Raw genomic sequence first — 13,283 nt, 5'->3', positions numbered from 1 at the left:
TTATGTCGAGACTCGTTTCTCGATGTATCTTCAATAAAATATCCATTTTTAATTATTAATTTTTTATCAATATGATATCTTTGATGATATTTAAAAGCAGTATCAAAGTCACTATTGTTATTATTATTAATTCGATATTGTAATGGCTTACTTTTTAATAATTTATCTGGCTTGTTCACATTTTTATCGTGACTCACTTGTTTTAATTTTTCCATCCTATAACAGAAAACAATTATAATCATATCAGAATAATAATATTCAAAATATTTACATGATTTACAAAGTGATAAAATTAATGTTTAGAAAACTTTCCTCATTGCTATCAGTTATTAAAAAAACAACAAAATTTTTTTTGAAATGCCCTGTTAGGGGGCTGGAAATATTACGTAAATATTTCTAGATTATAAAATACTTGTAAAATTAATAAATTTAATTTATATAAATACGAATTAACTAAAAAAATGATAATTAAATTTGAAAATTAAAAAAAAATTTAATAAATTTTTTTATTTTAAATATGAAAGAAAAATAATATTAAAATTTTTAACTAGCTTTTATATTATTACACTTACATGGCTAATCGAAAATTATATTTTGATGAACTGTCAAGTGGTTTACAATATTTTTCAAGATCATCATATGAACATCCATCTCTGCAGCATTCATCCGCAGCACCAATACTGTAACTTTCATTATATTCATAGTAACTTTTGTCAGATGGTTCATTGTATCCTCTACCCATACAAACAAGTGACAATGCATTGCCTAAATTAGTTGAACAATATCGAGTTTTTCCTGCATTAATATTATTTATAAAACTCACGTAAATCATTGTTATTACAAATAAAAATCTCATAAATTGCATTATCAAGATATTCACTATTTAATATTATTTTTAAACTTGAAAATTTATTTTTTTAATTACAACTTATAGTTTATAATTTAAATAATCTTATTATTGATCAACAATTAATACTTTTTATCACTTTTATTTTATATTTAATTACTTTTTTTTTTTTTCTATTTAAATATAAATTTTCTAATTTTTTTTGTATTAATTTATGATATTTATAACTATTGTATTTCACGTGTTTGAGTATATGATATTATTAAATAATAATTCATTCATGTACTTGTGAATGATGGCATATGATATTGTTTTGACAACCAACACTGAGGAGCTCCCCAATGCGACTGGTATCAATGGAGAAAAATAATCTACAAAGTTTGAGTCTCAAATAGGGATGCGTGTTGACTCGTCATCAGGGTTTATTTATTTATTTATTTTTTTTCCTATCGTTTAAATAAACAATATTACAAATAAAAATATACACATTTTAAATCAAAATAGAGAAACAAAAAATAATAATATACATCAATGAATGAAATTATCTAACTTGATGTGAAATTTGTTAATTTTATTTTAAAATGATACTGAGGAGTTTTTTTTTTTTTTTCTCTTAAATTTAATGTTATTTCAAGATGACCTAGCAAATTTAATTTTTATATTATAATTTTTTGTGTTAAATCCAAGTCCAACGAACAATCTACATTTACAAAAAAATATTGTAAATATATTTTTTATTAAATTTGTATTTATATATTTATTATTATTTTCTAGAATAAATAAAATCAATAATTATTTTATTCATGGTATCAGACACTTCTAAATATATCAATTTTTTTAACTAATAAATTACTGATCTATTTTAAATGTTGCATATATATTGTCTGCAGATCGATGTCCTGACAAAACCTATTTTTACTGTTACCACAGAAATAATATTAATTTTAGATACTCTTTTTTAATTCCAAAAATACATAGTAAAAAAACGTCAATATTGTATTTAAATATTGATTAACTCTAACTAAAAAGTTATCACAAAGACAACTAATAAAAAAATTATAAACATGATTTAAAATTTTGAAAAAAAAACAACAACATATGTTTGTCTTTTTTAATTTTAATTAATTTTTCGATTAATTATGTAATTTATTATAAAAACAACAGTATTTATTTTTAATTACTATGTATTAATTAATATTGTTGAGAAAATAAATGAATAAATTATCTTGATTGTTTACAAAAATAAATATAAGCGTGTTAAATTTGGGTCAATATAAATGAGAGCATATTTTTTATCTCATTTAAACAATAATCCTTAATTTTAATTTTTTTTAATTAATTATTGTTATTGTTATTATTAAATTTAGAGTATAAATTAATTAATTTACTGTCAAAATAAAATGAATTATTAAACTATGGAATTTTTATTGCAAATTAATGTTACTTTTTTTTTTTGTTTAATGTGGCTAATATTTCCTGGAACTATTGACATCGAATTTATCAGATGTTCATAATCTTATAAAGTTTTTTTGGCCTTAGCCTCGGTTATTTTTATCCCTATATATTTATTTATATAAATGATAAATATATATAATTTACCCTATTGAAATAATAATTATTCAATTTATGTCGTATAAGACAAATTAATTATAATTATTATTTTCCCGATCATATGTAAAAATTTTTAATCCAAAGTTAATAAAGTATCCAATTAAATATCTTTAAATATTGTTTACAAATTGTGTTTTTTTTTTCAATGTATTATTTACTTGATCTTTGATAATCGAAGCCCTTTGTTTTCATCATCATATTACATTTATAAATTTGTCGGGATGTTTGATAATTTTATTTTGTAATACTACTTTGCTATTTTTTTTAAAAATAATATTATTAAACTAATAACATCTTTTCTTTTTTTTTTTATTTTATTTTTAATAAAATAAACTTTGCACTGTTATTGTGTACTTTAATCAAATTTCCATATAATTTTTATTAAATGTCAAATTCCAAATAATTAATTAATAAAAACAAGGCTATTGAAATAATTGGAAAAAAATTTATAAAATATAAATATTTACAAATATTGTTTACAAAATGTTTACAAATATTACGTTTTAATTATTTAATAATAAATATGATAAAATATGTTAAAAACATAATTACGATTATTATTTTTTATATTCAAATATATTTTTTTCGAAAAACAATTATAAGTATATTTTTTTCTTAGAAAATATTTTTCATTTTTTGTCATTTAAATTTTCCCGCTTTTAGAGACCGACATGACAGTCCAACCTTAGCCTAAAAAAAAAAAAAAAATATCTAATTTTATTTTTGTTTATTATCCAGATGTAAACAAAAGTGACTTGTTGGTGCCACGTTGATAAATCATTATGTCATTATCACTGACAAATAATAAAAAAAATAAAAAAAATGATTTATTATTAACAAAAAAACCTGAAACAACAATAAAACCAAATAATATTGAAGAATCTCATGATGGAGTATTGCTTAAAATTTTTATTTTAATAACAACATTTAAAATTTTGTTAATTCCAACTTAGTAAGTATGAGCTTTGTTTAATTTTATTGGCAATTTAATTATTGTTTAACTATAATAATTGTGATTATAATTTTTTAGTCATTCAACTGATTTTGAAGTACACAGAAATTGGTTGGCAATAAGTCATAGTTTACCAATAAATGAATGGTACATCAACAATACCTCAGAATGGACTCTGGATTATCCACCTTTATTTGCATGGTTTGAGTTAATATTAAGTCAAATTGGAAAATTGATTGACCCAGAAATGTTGAGGGTCAACAATTTAAATTATGCCTCATTCTCGACAAAATTATTTCAAAGATCAACAGTAATGATTACTGATATCTTTCTTGTTTTTGGAGCTCGTGAGTAAGTTTTTTTTTTAAAACAAATACAAAACCATTTTAGATAAATTACATTGACGAAAAATATACTAAAAAAATTATTAAATTATTTTTAGAATTGGAAAAGTTTATCATGATAATTTTAATAAATTAATGATATATTATATTTTGACTATTTGTAATATTGGACTTCTCATGATTGATCATATTCATTTTCAATACAATGGATTTTTATTGGGAATTTTATTATTATCAATTGCTCAAGTTTCAAAGAATCAACCGGTAATAAACATGATAACAATGATACGTTAATTTTTAATCAATCAACAAATCTACATTAATATTTCTTTTATTATTAACAGATGAGTATATTAATTGGTGCAGCATATTTTGCTATTTTATTAAATTTAAAACATCTGTATCTTTATGTTGCTCCAGTATTTATTGTTTGGCTTATTAAATGGTACTGTATGAAGGGAAATTTTTTAATAAGATTAATTCAACTTGGATCAATTGTTATTGGAGTGCTGGCTATTTCATTTGGTCCATTTATAACACAACTTCCACAGGTATATAAATAAAATAATTAAGTTATGTAAAAATAGTACTTTATAATTGATTATTATGTTAACAGGTATTTTCAAGATTATTTCCATTTAAAAGAGGACTTGTTCATGCATATTGGGCACCAAATTTTTGGGCATTGTACATTGGAGCTGATAAAATATTATCAGTATTATGGAAAAAATTTGGATTATTGGTGATGAATAAAAGAGCAGCTATGACTGGTGGCTTAGTTCAAGAAGATACATTAGCTGTATTACCAACACCAACACCAATTATAACATTTTTATTAACTATTTTAACAATTATGGTAATAATATTTTCTATTTTTAATAATTGTTTTTGTTTTTAACAGTATTTTGTTTTTATTTTAGCCAATTTTAGTTATTATATTGAAAAAAAAAACAAACTTATTGAGGCCACATGATTTTTTGAGGGGTTTGATACTTTGCGGACTCAGTTCATTCATGTTTGGTTGGCATGTACACGAAAAAGCTATCTTGACAGCAATCATTCCAATGTGGTAAGTAAATATTTTTAATTCTTAACTAATCTTACTGTATATCATTTTATTTTTTTTTTTTTTTTTCAAATCCTAGTATTATTATTTATTTATTTTTTTTTTTTTTTTGTATTTTTATTTTTTTCCTTTCTCAACATATTTTTATGTAAGATTTATTTTTATCGTAAAAAAAAAATAAGATAAAATATATATTTTACAAAAATTTTTATATTTACTATTGCCCTTCAGAATTTTATCTGATTTTGTTATTTGACCAAAAGATTAAAGATGAAAAAAATAAAAAAAAAACAGGAAACGAACTAGTCATAATACTAAATAGAAAATAATATTTGTAACTATCTGTTTTTATTGATAATATATTTATATTAATTTAATTTTTTATTTTTAGTATTATGGCAACTATTGATCCAATTGATGGAAGAATATTTTTAATACTAAGTGCAACAGGTCATGCATCAATTTTACCACTATTATATCCTGATAATCTTGTAGTTTTAAAGATATTATTATTATTAATTCATATTATTTTAGCTGATTATTTATTATGTAAATTATTTAAATTTTCACTTCTTAAAATTTATGAATATTTTTATATTTTATTATTGCCAATTGTTGCAATTTATCATGCTTTTATTCATAAAATTATATTTGATGAAAAAATGGAATTTTTACCACTTGCATTGACATCATTGTACAGTGCTATTGGAATAACTTATTGTTGGATTTTATATTTTTATTATTTTTATACAAATAATTATCAGCTGTCTAATAATTCCATAAAAAATAAATAATTTAATTTTACACTTTATCGAGTATCATTATCATTATTTCAATTTTTTTAAAAATATTATTTGACCTACTACTTTGAAAATTTTAAATTAAAAATTAACGAAAAACAGTATAAAATTATGATTTTATTATGACTAATATATGTTAATTATCATCTTGACAAATATTTTAATGGATACGTTACGTATTTGCAAATAAAAAAAGCGAAAAGCTGTGTCAATTAGCCACGTTGTTCGTCGCGTGAATTTACATAATAACGAAAAAAAAAATCTTATATTGATCATAATCAGTTTTACTCAAATTTTCGAACCACTTAAGATAAGACTATAAATAGCTATAATTATAAAAAAAAAAAAAATCAATTATATTACAACTTCAATGATATAAACGAATAAAAATAAGTGATAATTTTTTTCGTCATTTAAAATGAAACAATCTGTTATTTTTATTGTTTCTTTTATTCACTTGGTATCATGTGAATTTGACTGTCTAGGTAAGTTATCAAAGTGTTGTAATACATTGAAAAAATGAAGATTAATTTTCCAATTATTATTGTATTTAATATCATTGATTGAGTAATTAGAAAAATTTTCATATTACACAAGTAAAAGATAAATAAATAACAGGAAAATTTATTAATATTTTTTTCAAATACAGGATATCAAAATGTACAAAATCCTCGATCATCTTGGAAAGGTAAGTTATTATTTATTTATTTATTATCAATGCAATATAAAAATAAAAAAAATGTATCTTCTTGGTCCGGTTTTAGCCTTGTGTTAAAGAGATACATCTTGAGTATAAACACACAGATATATTATAATGATCAAACAATGTCATTAACTGACCACAAGTTTTAATAAAAAGCCTTGTATCTGTTGATTTTCAGTTTATTTTATCGTGAGCCATCGAACGTCAAACATTGATTCTGTTGATTTAGTCCCATAATATTCCCAACTCATTTTCAACGAAATTGTGTGAAAGGAAACAAAGTTTATTTCCAAGGTTTCCAAGTATTATATTTTTTTTATTTATTTTTTTTTTAATTTTTACATTTTATTTAAACAAAAAAATAATGAATATTATTTTTTTTGTCAGCATTGGATTTCTTGGAATAGTTTATTCTGATGAATTATATGGTAAATAATAATAATCATTTTTTTTTTTTTATATTGGCAGGTAAGTTGAGTTTTTTTTTTTTATGTGAAGCAGAGATTTGTGTCAATGATTTCATTAAATTTCGATTGAGTTCAAAAGAAAATATTACTTGATGATATCAATCTTTTTTGTTATATTTATTTTAAGCAGACATTTCACGATAACCCCTGATTCATAACATGTTTTTATAATTGATGAGTTATTTAAAAATATAGATAATGACCCTAAATAAATTTTTTTATTATTTAAAATATTTTCGATAAATTAATTTTTGTTTATATTATTTATCTAATCATAATTACAATTTGTCTTGTTAATATTTTTATAATTAGAAGTTAAAAAAAATCAGGAAATAGATAAGTTAAATTTAAAATTTACATTTAATTTAGAGGGGGGTAGTTGTCCTCTTGAAAATGGAAAACTTGGAATGTGCAAAAAAGTACTTGAATGTCCAAAAAAACTTGAAGAAGTTAGACAAGGAAAAAGAGATGCTGTATCATCAAGATGTGGATTTGATGGTGTCATTGAAATTGTTTGCTGTCCACTTGATCTTAAACAAAAATTTGGTCTACGACCTGTCGAACTTGGTATGCCCTTTATAGTTATATTTTATCAATTATATTATTTATTTTTTCATATTTTATAAGCAAGAAAAAAATCACAGAAATCAGTTTGACATTTTTTAAAATGACATTATTATTTTAATCAATGACTAATCATTACTTTATATTTTTTTTATTTTTTTATTATTCACATGTTGTTATTGAAGTTATTAAAATAATAAACAACGCAAAAGATATGCTATTGAAGAATAATTGTTGATTACAATTAAATTTATGACGAAGTCAATTACGTTAAATATTTCCAATAGACAGTCTCTTTGTTCAATTTATTTTTATCACATATACTCAATACTAAATCATTATAATTTATCTGTGTTTTTTATTTATATATATTTTATTATTATTATTTATTTTAATTAATAGTTTTTGTTGTATTACTTTATTCTTGATGATAAAAAATATACAATTCAAAATTGACCTATTTTGTAGATGAAAAAAAGTCATTTTTTAAAATTATATTTATTATTTTAGCATGTCAACAGTATCAAAATGAAATTCTTCCAATCAAAGGATTATCATTTCATATATTAAAAGGAACAGAAGCACGTTCAGGTGAATTTCCTTATGCAGCTGCACTTGGATATGCTAAAAATGATCCAGGATCATATCAAATTGATTATAATTGTGGAGGAACATTAATATCATCAACATTTGTTTTAACAGCTGCACATTGTGTTAATAATATTGATGGCAAAGTGCCAGTTCGTGTAAGAATAAATCAACAAATAAATTAATAACTTAGTCATTCGAAATATTTTCAAGTAAACAAGGAAAAGTTATTTATATACTAACAAAAGCTAAATAAAAAAGAAAAAAAAAAAAACTACAAGTTTAAAAAGTCAAACGAGTTTGATTGATTTTTTTGTTTACTATTTTACAGGTTCGTGTTGGATCAGATAATTTAGAAGCAATAGATTCAAGTGTTCAAGAGCTAAGAATTGAATATATATTGCCATCTCCAAGTTATAAACGTACAGCAGCTTATAATGACATTGCTCTTATTAAACTTGCAAGTCCTGTCAAGTGGTCACCAACTGTTAAACCAATTTGTTTACCAAGTAAACCAATTGAACAACTTAATATAACATCAGATAGTTCATTGATTGTTGTTGGCTGGGGTGCAACAAATATTGATGGAGATTTTTCAAAAATATTATTAAAAACACCAAGTCTAAAGTAAGTTTATATTTTCATTTATTTTTTTAAATTATAATATTAATATAATACATTTTTTTTTAATAGTGTTGTATCGAGACAAGAGTGTTCACGTTTTTATGCAGGTTTTCAAAGTTTAAGAAATGGTATAACAGATGATGTAATATGTGTTATGGATAAAAATTTAACTAGAGGAGCAGATGCATGCCAGGGTGACAGTGGAGGACCACTTATATTAATAAATGATGATGAAGAAAGTTTAGTTGGAATTGTTTCGTCAGGACAAATATGTGGAAGTCCTGTTCCTGCATTATATACATCAGTTTATAAACATCTTGAATGGATTGAATCATTTGTCTGGTCAGATAGAAATTCAATTTAAAGATAAAACTTTAATATATATATCTTATTTACATATATATCTAGTCTCTATGATATTTTTTTTTCTAATCTCAACAATTTTAAACGAACCAAAATTTATTTATTTTATTTCTTTTTCTTGACACACGCACACACACAAAAAAAAAACTATATATAGTTATTAATTTTTCTTAGATATTATTGAAATTTCTCTTTATTTTTTTTTCAATATTTATTTTTATTTCAAAAAATATATTCTTGCAAATTACATAAGCAAGAATTGATAAAGCAAAAAATGAAAACATGTAATAATACGTTAAGTACGATCTACGTAATATACATCTATATATACATTTATCTATATAAATAATTATACTTTTTTTTTTTTTTAATATCTTACAATGTAGGCAAAAGTAATTCACGTCAGGGGGATTTTTTGTATATATCCTCGAAAAAAAGAGAGGAGTGAAAAAAAAAAAAAAAATACTTTGTCAAATTTGTAGAAATTGGTTAATTGTTTTTTTTTTTAAATTAAAAAAAGAAAAAAAGAAAAAACAAGTCAAAAAAGTTATCAAGATGCATGTTGAGGAAAAAAAGAGTAGTTATAATAATTTATTGTGAATTACTTTGAGAACCGATGAGTGGAAAAACTTGTGTTATTTTTCCAATTCCTTTGGTACGACCCTCACGAAATAAAAGTCTCATGCCAACATGAAGATATTCTGGATGGCTGACAAACCTGAAGAGAACTGATGCTGTATCATTTGTTTGTAATCCCTCATCTTTAATATCCATTATTCCTTCAATAACACATGTTTGACGAACATTTCCAACATGAACAGTTGCTTGAAATCCTGGATAAATTGATGTTGCATGATAAACAACTAAAACTGTTGCCTGTAAAAAAGAAAAATATACATATAAATTAAGTAATGTATTAATTACTTTATTGATATAAATATAATTATTACTTGAAAGAAAACAGTTGCATGTGGATGATCACCAATTGATACAAGTACCATTCCAGGCCTTAAATGAGGTAATGTTGCATCTCTTTTAGTTGATGGTGCAAGTGTTAAACTAGCACTTTGTGAAGCTCTAACATAACCACAAGGTGCTTTATTTCTGTGTAATGATACAACTTTAACTGGTGAAAATTCACCATCAGGTAATGGTCCAACAAGCATTCTTGTACCTGGTGCAATATTACCCTTAACAAGTAAACCACCAAGTACTGGATTATTTAAACCAGCAACTCTAAATGTTTCATCAATTCTAAATAAACAAGAACCAGGACCAGTATCTAAATTTGATGATTCTGATGGTGATAATTCTTTAATAAATTCTGTAAGTTCATCTAATCCAATACCAGTTACTGAACTAACAGCAAATACTGGTATAATATTATCATCATAATGTGAAGTAATTTGACTATTATTACTATTATTATTATCACTATAAAGTACAAGTTCTTTATTATATCCTTGTGAACGTACTGTATTTTTAATTTGCATAAGTGTTTGTTGATGTTCACATAGTCCCAAATCAATTTTAGTCATAACAATAAAAAATGGTAATCTTAAAGCAAGACAAAGTGCTATATGTTCTTGTGCAGCTTCATTAAGTGGTGGTGCAACAACAACCATAACATGATGTGGTGAATAACCCATTAAACCTAATAGTGTTGTTCGCAAATATTTTTTATGTCCAGCAAGATCAATAAATGTAACAACTTTTGTTGCATTTTCACATATTTCTTCAGCAGTTGTCATTTCAGCATAATTTAATACATGTCCAGATGTATCAAAACCAATTATTTCATGTGATATTGATGATGTTCTACCACTTCTTATTTCATGAAGATGACGTAACATATTTAATCTTGCTCTACCACGACCATTGTCTAATTCACCCTGTGTTAATACACCAAGAAGTGTTGATTTACCAGCATCTTGTGAACCAACAACTGCTAATCTTAAATCAATAGCAGTATCTTGATTATCTTGATCACCTCGACGAATTTTTGTTACTAATACTTCAACGGTTCTTCGTCTTTCTGTTGTTGCATTTGTTATTTCATTTAATTTTTTTTTAGATTTTAAATTTTCAGGTGAATTTGCCATTCTTTCACGAAGTACTCTTGTTGTTGCACCAAGACGTGATGCCATATCACGAAGAGTTTTTAATGATGCTTTCATATCTTCTCGTGAAAGACCTGCCAGTCGTCCATTATCTTCAACACCTATTAATTTATATTTTAATAATTAATTTTCATTTATTAATATACTTATTTATTTTTAATAATTTTAATCTTTTTTACCAATTTGATAAATAGCTTCTCCATGTCCTTCTCTGAGTCTCCATTTCATTTGTGTTACTAAATGTTCAAATCTTTGTGATGATGGATTTACAAGTTTTAATTTATATTCAATATTTCCTTGTTCTGGTTCTGGAGGTAATGATTCCTCATTGTCATCATCATTTTCTGAACTTTCACAATCTGAACTGCTTTTTTCAGTGTATTTATTCCAAGTTGATTTTCTCTTGGTCGTTGATTCACCAGTATCAAAAAGAGACAAAAATGATTCCATCTCTGTAAGTAAATAAATTACAGTTAATCAAATAAACATTTAACAATAAACTTGCAAGAATTGTATTCAACATACCAGCCAAAAATTAACAATAACAATGAAAATTTTAAATTAACAAATGAGACAATTTATTTCCTTGTTAGATTAGTCATTCATACAACAGGCACACTCTCTTTATAACAGAAATCAGAATGATATTACTGGAGATTAGATATTGTTTCATCAGACTTTTTAGACCCCAACGATTATTAAACTATATATATAATTTCTACTTGTTTGAACCTGCACGACATTTATTCACATACACACTGACACACACAACAGACATTATAGCAAAATGAAAACAAAAATATTATTGTCTATAGATCACGTGATTTTGACAGATGAAAATAGTTATCAATATTATTATATTGCTAATGTAATCAAACAAAAAAATATTTTATTGTTTTTTATTAAATTTAAAGCTAAATTTATAAATTAATTTTAAAAAAAAGGGATATATATTTTTTTTCTCTTTCTTTGTCTCTTGTAGAATAAACAATTTGTTAAAATTAAAAATCAATTAAACAGACACTGATTTTAATTAAAAAAAAAAAAATTATGTATAACTAACAGCTGGTTAAAATTGTATCTTGATAAAAAGAAAGTGAAAGGAGTAAATGGAATAAAAACAGGAAAATATCAACATCTGGAAACTTGAAAGGATATTAATTCATTTTTTTTTTCTTTTAATTTTATCAATGAAAAAAAAATTAATTGGTTAATTCAAGATTTGATGATTATTAGAACATTTATCAATTTAAAAAATAAAATAAACTTACTTGGTTTACAGTTATTATCACTATACTGCAACAGTACAACAGATAATAAAAAAATAATTAGTCAACAACACTTTAACAGACAAATCAGTTGGCAGCCATTTTGTTTGTCCTTCAAAATATGTCCCCTGCTGTTTTATTTACCCGGGAAATTGCCAAGTCATAATTTATATGTTGAATAACTCAAATTTAATTGCAATCATCATCGTAATGCATATTCGCCAAAAACGAAAAAACAAATTTATAATTAATTTTAGTATTCTGTCATTGGAATTTAATATGTATCTCTTTTATATATACTTTTGAAAAATTTATCTGCAACTGACAAAACACGTCACAGCTGATTAAAAAAAAAAACAAAAAATTAATAATAATAATAAAGTTATAAATTATATAATATAAATATGTAATAATTTCGATTTTCTATTTCCTATTTTCAATGTTATATAATAACATATTTTAATTTCTAATTGACAAAATAAAATAATAGCTTGTAGTTATTAATTTATTAATAAATTTTATTGATTTAATAATTTATTTATTTATCAAAATGATGAATTTTAAATATTAGTAATTTATACATTAATATTTATTGTTTATTATTTGTTTGATTATTTTTTTTTTTTAAAAAAAAGCTCACCTGCTGTTTAAAGACTGATTTTTGTTTATCACCTAATATTTTTATATAAAGTTTAATAAAATTTAAATAAAAATATTTATGATATACATTATGTATATATTTAGGTACACACATTAGTTATTCATTATTGTGAAAACTTGAATTTCACTTCTGTCATCACAAATAGAGCCAAAAAAAATAAAAAAATATTGTGCTCGTGTTTTTTTTTTTTCAAAGTGTTGCATAATTATTTCATAAAAAATATGTAGAAACATAGATTTTATGAATCACAATTTATTTATTTAAACATTGAGAATAGAAAAAAAGAAAAAAAAAACTAAATTTCA

The 13,283-nt window shown here is 23.1% G+C and overlaps 4 protein-coding genes across 8 annotated transcripts; 2 read left to right on the top strand and 2 right to left on the bottom strand.

Moving 5' to 3' along the window:
• Window positions 1–865, bottom strand: LOC122847930 (insulin-like growth factor I). The gene is made up of 3 exons (XM_044145788.1): window positions 573–865; window positions 152–216; window positions 1–11 (listed from the first exon to the last, which is right to left on the bottom strand). The coding sequence occupies exons 1-3, from the start codon at window positions 863–865 to the stop codon at window positions 1–3; spliced, it is 369 nt and encodes a 122-aa protein (XP_044001723.1).
• Window positions 866–3,198: 2,333 nt separating this feature from the next.
• Window positions 3,199–5,614, top strand: LOC122847929 (probable dolichyl pyrophosphate Glc1Man9GlcNAc2 alpha-1,3-glucosyltransferase). The gene is made up of 7 exons (XM_044145786.1): window positions 3,199–3,410; window positions 3,489–3,761; window positions 3,853–4,018; window positions 4,099–4,305; window positions 4,371–4,610; window positions 4,675–4,823; window positions 5,212–5,614. Exons 1-7 carry the CDS (start codon window positions 3,241–3,243, stop codon window positions 5,612–5,614), a joined length of 1,608 nt encoding a protein of 535 aa, XP_044001721.1. The 5' UTR covers window positions 3,199–3,240.
• A 411-nt stretch (window positions 5,615–6,025) lies between these two features.
• LOC122847567 (serine protease persephone-like) lies at window positions 6,026–9,397 on the top strand. 4 transcript variants are annotated; one of them, XM_044145350.1, is made up of 6 exons: window positions 6,425–6,617; window positions 6,711–6,751; window positions 7,160–7,357; window positions 7,865–8,100; window positions 8,274–8,569; window positions 8,636–9,397. In XM_044145350.1, the coding sequence occupies exons 3-6, from the start codon at window positions 7,198–7,200 to the stop codon at window positions 8,928–8,930; spliced, it is 987 nt and encodes a 328-aa protein (XP_044001285.1). In that variant the 5' UTR covers window positions 6,425–6,617; window positions 6,711–6,751; window positions 7,160–7,197; the 3' UTR covers window positions 8,931–9,397. The 4 variants fall into 4 exon arrangements, with proteins under 4 accessions (XP_044001287.1, XP_044001284.1, XP_044001285.1 ...); XM_044145351.1 differs by having other exon boundaries at window positions 6,425–6,625; XM_044145352.1 differs by lacking the exons at window positions 6,425–6,617; window positions 6,711–6,751; window positions 7,160–7,357 and adding exons at window positions 6,026–6,105; window positions 6,270–6,308.
• Window positions 8,571–13,122, bottom strand: LOC122847564 (GTP-binding protein 2). Of its 2 annotated transcripts, none has more exons than XM_044145343.1 (4): window positions 12,321–13,122; window positions 11,229–11,501; window positions 9,880–11,150; window positions 8,571–9,805 (listed from the first exon to the last, which is right to left on the bottom strand). In XM_044145343.1, the coding sequence occupies exons 2-4, from the start codon at window positions 11,497–11,499 to the stop codon at window positions 9,521–9,523; spliced, it is 1,827 nt and encodes a 608-aa protein (XP_044001278.1). In that variant the 5' UTR covers window positions 11,500–11,501; window positions 12,321–13,122; the 3' UTR covers window positions 8,571–9,520. The 2 variants fall into 2 exon arrangements, with proteins under 2 accessions (XP_044001278.1, XP_044001279.1); XM_044145344.1 differs by lacking the exon at window positions 12,321–13,122 and adding an exon at window positions 11,575–11,931.
• Between the last annotated feature and the right edge of the window lie 161 nt (window positions 13,123–13,283).

The sequence above is a fragment of the Aphidius gifuensis genome, linkage group LG1 (genome assembly GCF_014905175.1).
Source record: "Aphidius gifuensis isolate YNYX2018 linkage group LG1, ASM1490517v1, whole genome shotgun sequence".
Lineage (NCBI taxonomy): Eukaryota > Metazoa > Arthropoda > Insecta > Hymenoptera > Braconidae > Aphidius > Aphidius gifuensis.
This window is presented reverse-complemented; position numbering and strand designations above follow the sequence as displayed.

What these genes read in the sequence shown, in the direction of transcription:
- LOC122847930 (XM_044145788.1), bottom strand. Translation starts at nt 865, where the DNA reads ATGCAATTTATGAGATTTTTATTTGTAATAACAATGATTTACGTGAGT. An exon ending in TATAATTTTCGATTAGCCAT is followed by an intron (nt 217 to 572) that starts GTAAGTGTAATA and finishes TTTCTGTTATAG; the next exon opens with GATGGAAAAATTAAAACAAG.
- LOC122847929 (XM_044145786.1), top strand. Translation starts at nt 3,241, where the DNA reads ATGTCATTATCACTGACAAATAATAAAAAAAATAAAAAAAATGATTTA. An exon ending in TTATAACACAACTTCCACAG is followed by an intron (nt 4,306 to 4,370) that starts GTATATAAATAA and finishes TTATGTTAACAG; the next exon opens with GTATTTTCAAGATTATTTCC. An exon ending in ACAGCAATCATTCCAATGTG is followed by an intron (nt 4,824 to 5,211) that starts GTAAGTAAATAT and finishes TTTTATTTTTAG; the next exon opens with TATTATGGCAACTATTGATC.
- LOC122847567 (XM_044145349.1), top strand. Translation starts at nt 6,688, where the DNA reads ATGAATATTATTTTTTTTGTCAGCATTGGATTTCTTGGAATAGTTTAT. An exon ending in TCTACGACCTGTCGAACTTG is followed by an intron (nt 7,358 to 7,864) that starts GTATGCCCTTTA and finishes TTATTATTTTAG; the next exon opens with CATGTCAACAGTATCAAAAT. An exon ending in ATGGCAAAGTGCCAGTTCGT is followed by an intron (nt 8,101 to 8,273) that starts GTAAGAATAAAT and finishes ACTATTTTACAG; the next exon opens with GTTCGTGTTGGATCAGATAA.
- LOC122847564 (XM_044145343.1), bottom strand. Translation starts at nt 11,499, where the DNA reads ATGGAATCATTTTTGTCTCTTTTTGATACTGGTGAATCAACGACCAAG. An exon ending in AGAAGCTATTTATCAAATTG is followed by an intron (nt 11,151 to 11,228) that starts GTAAAAAAGATT and finishes ATAAATTAATAG; the next exon opens with GTGTTGAAGATAATGGACGA. An exon ending in ATGCAACTGTTTTCTTTCAA is followed by an intron (nt 9,806 to 9,879) that starts GTAATAATTATA and finishes TCTTTTTTACAG; the next exon opens with GCAACAGTTTTAGTTGTTTA.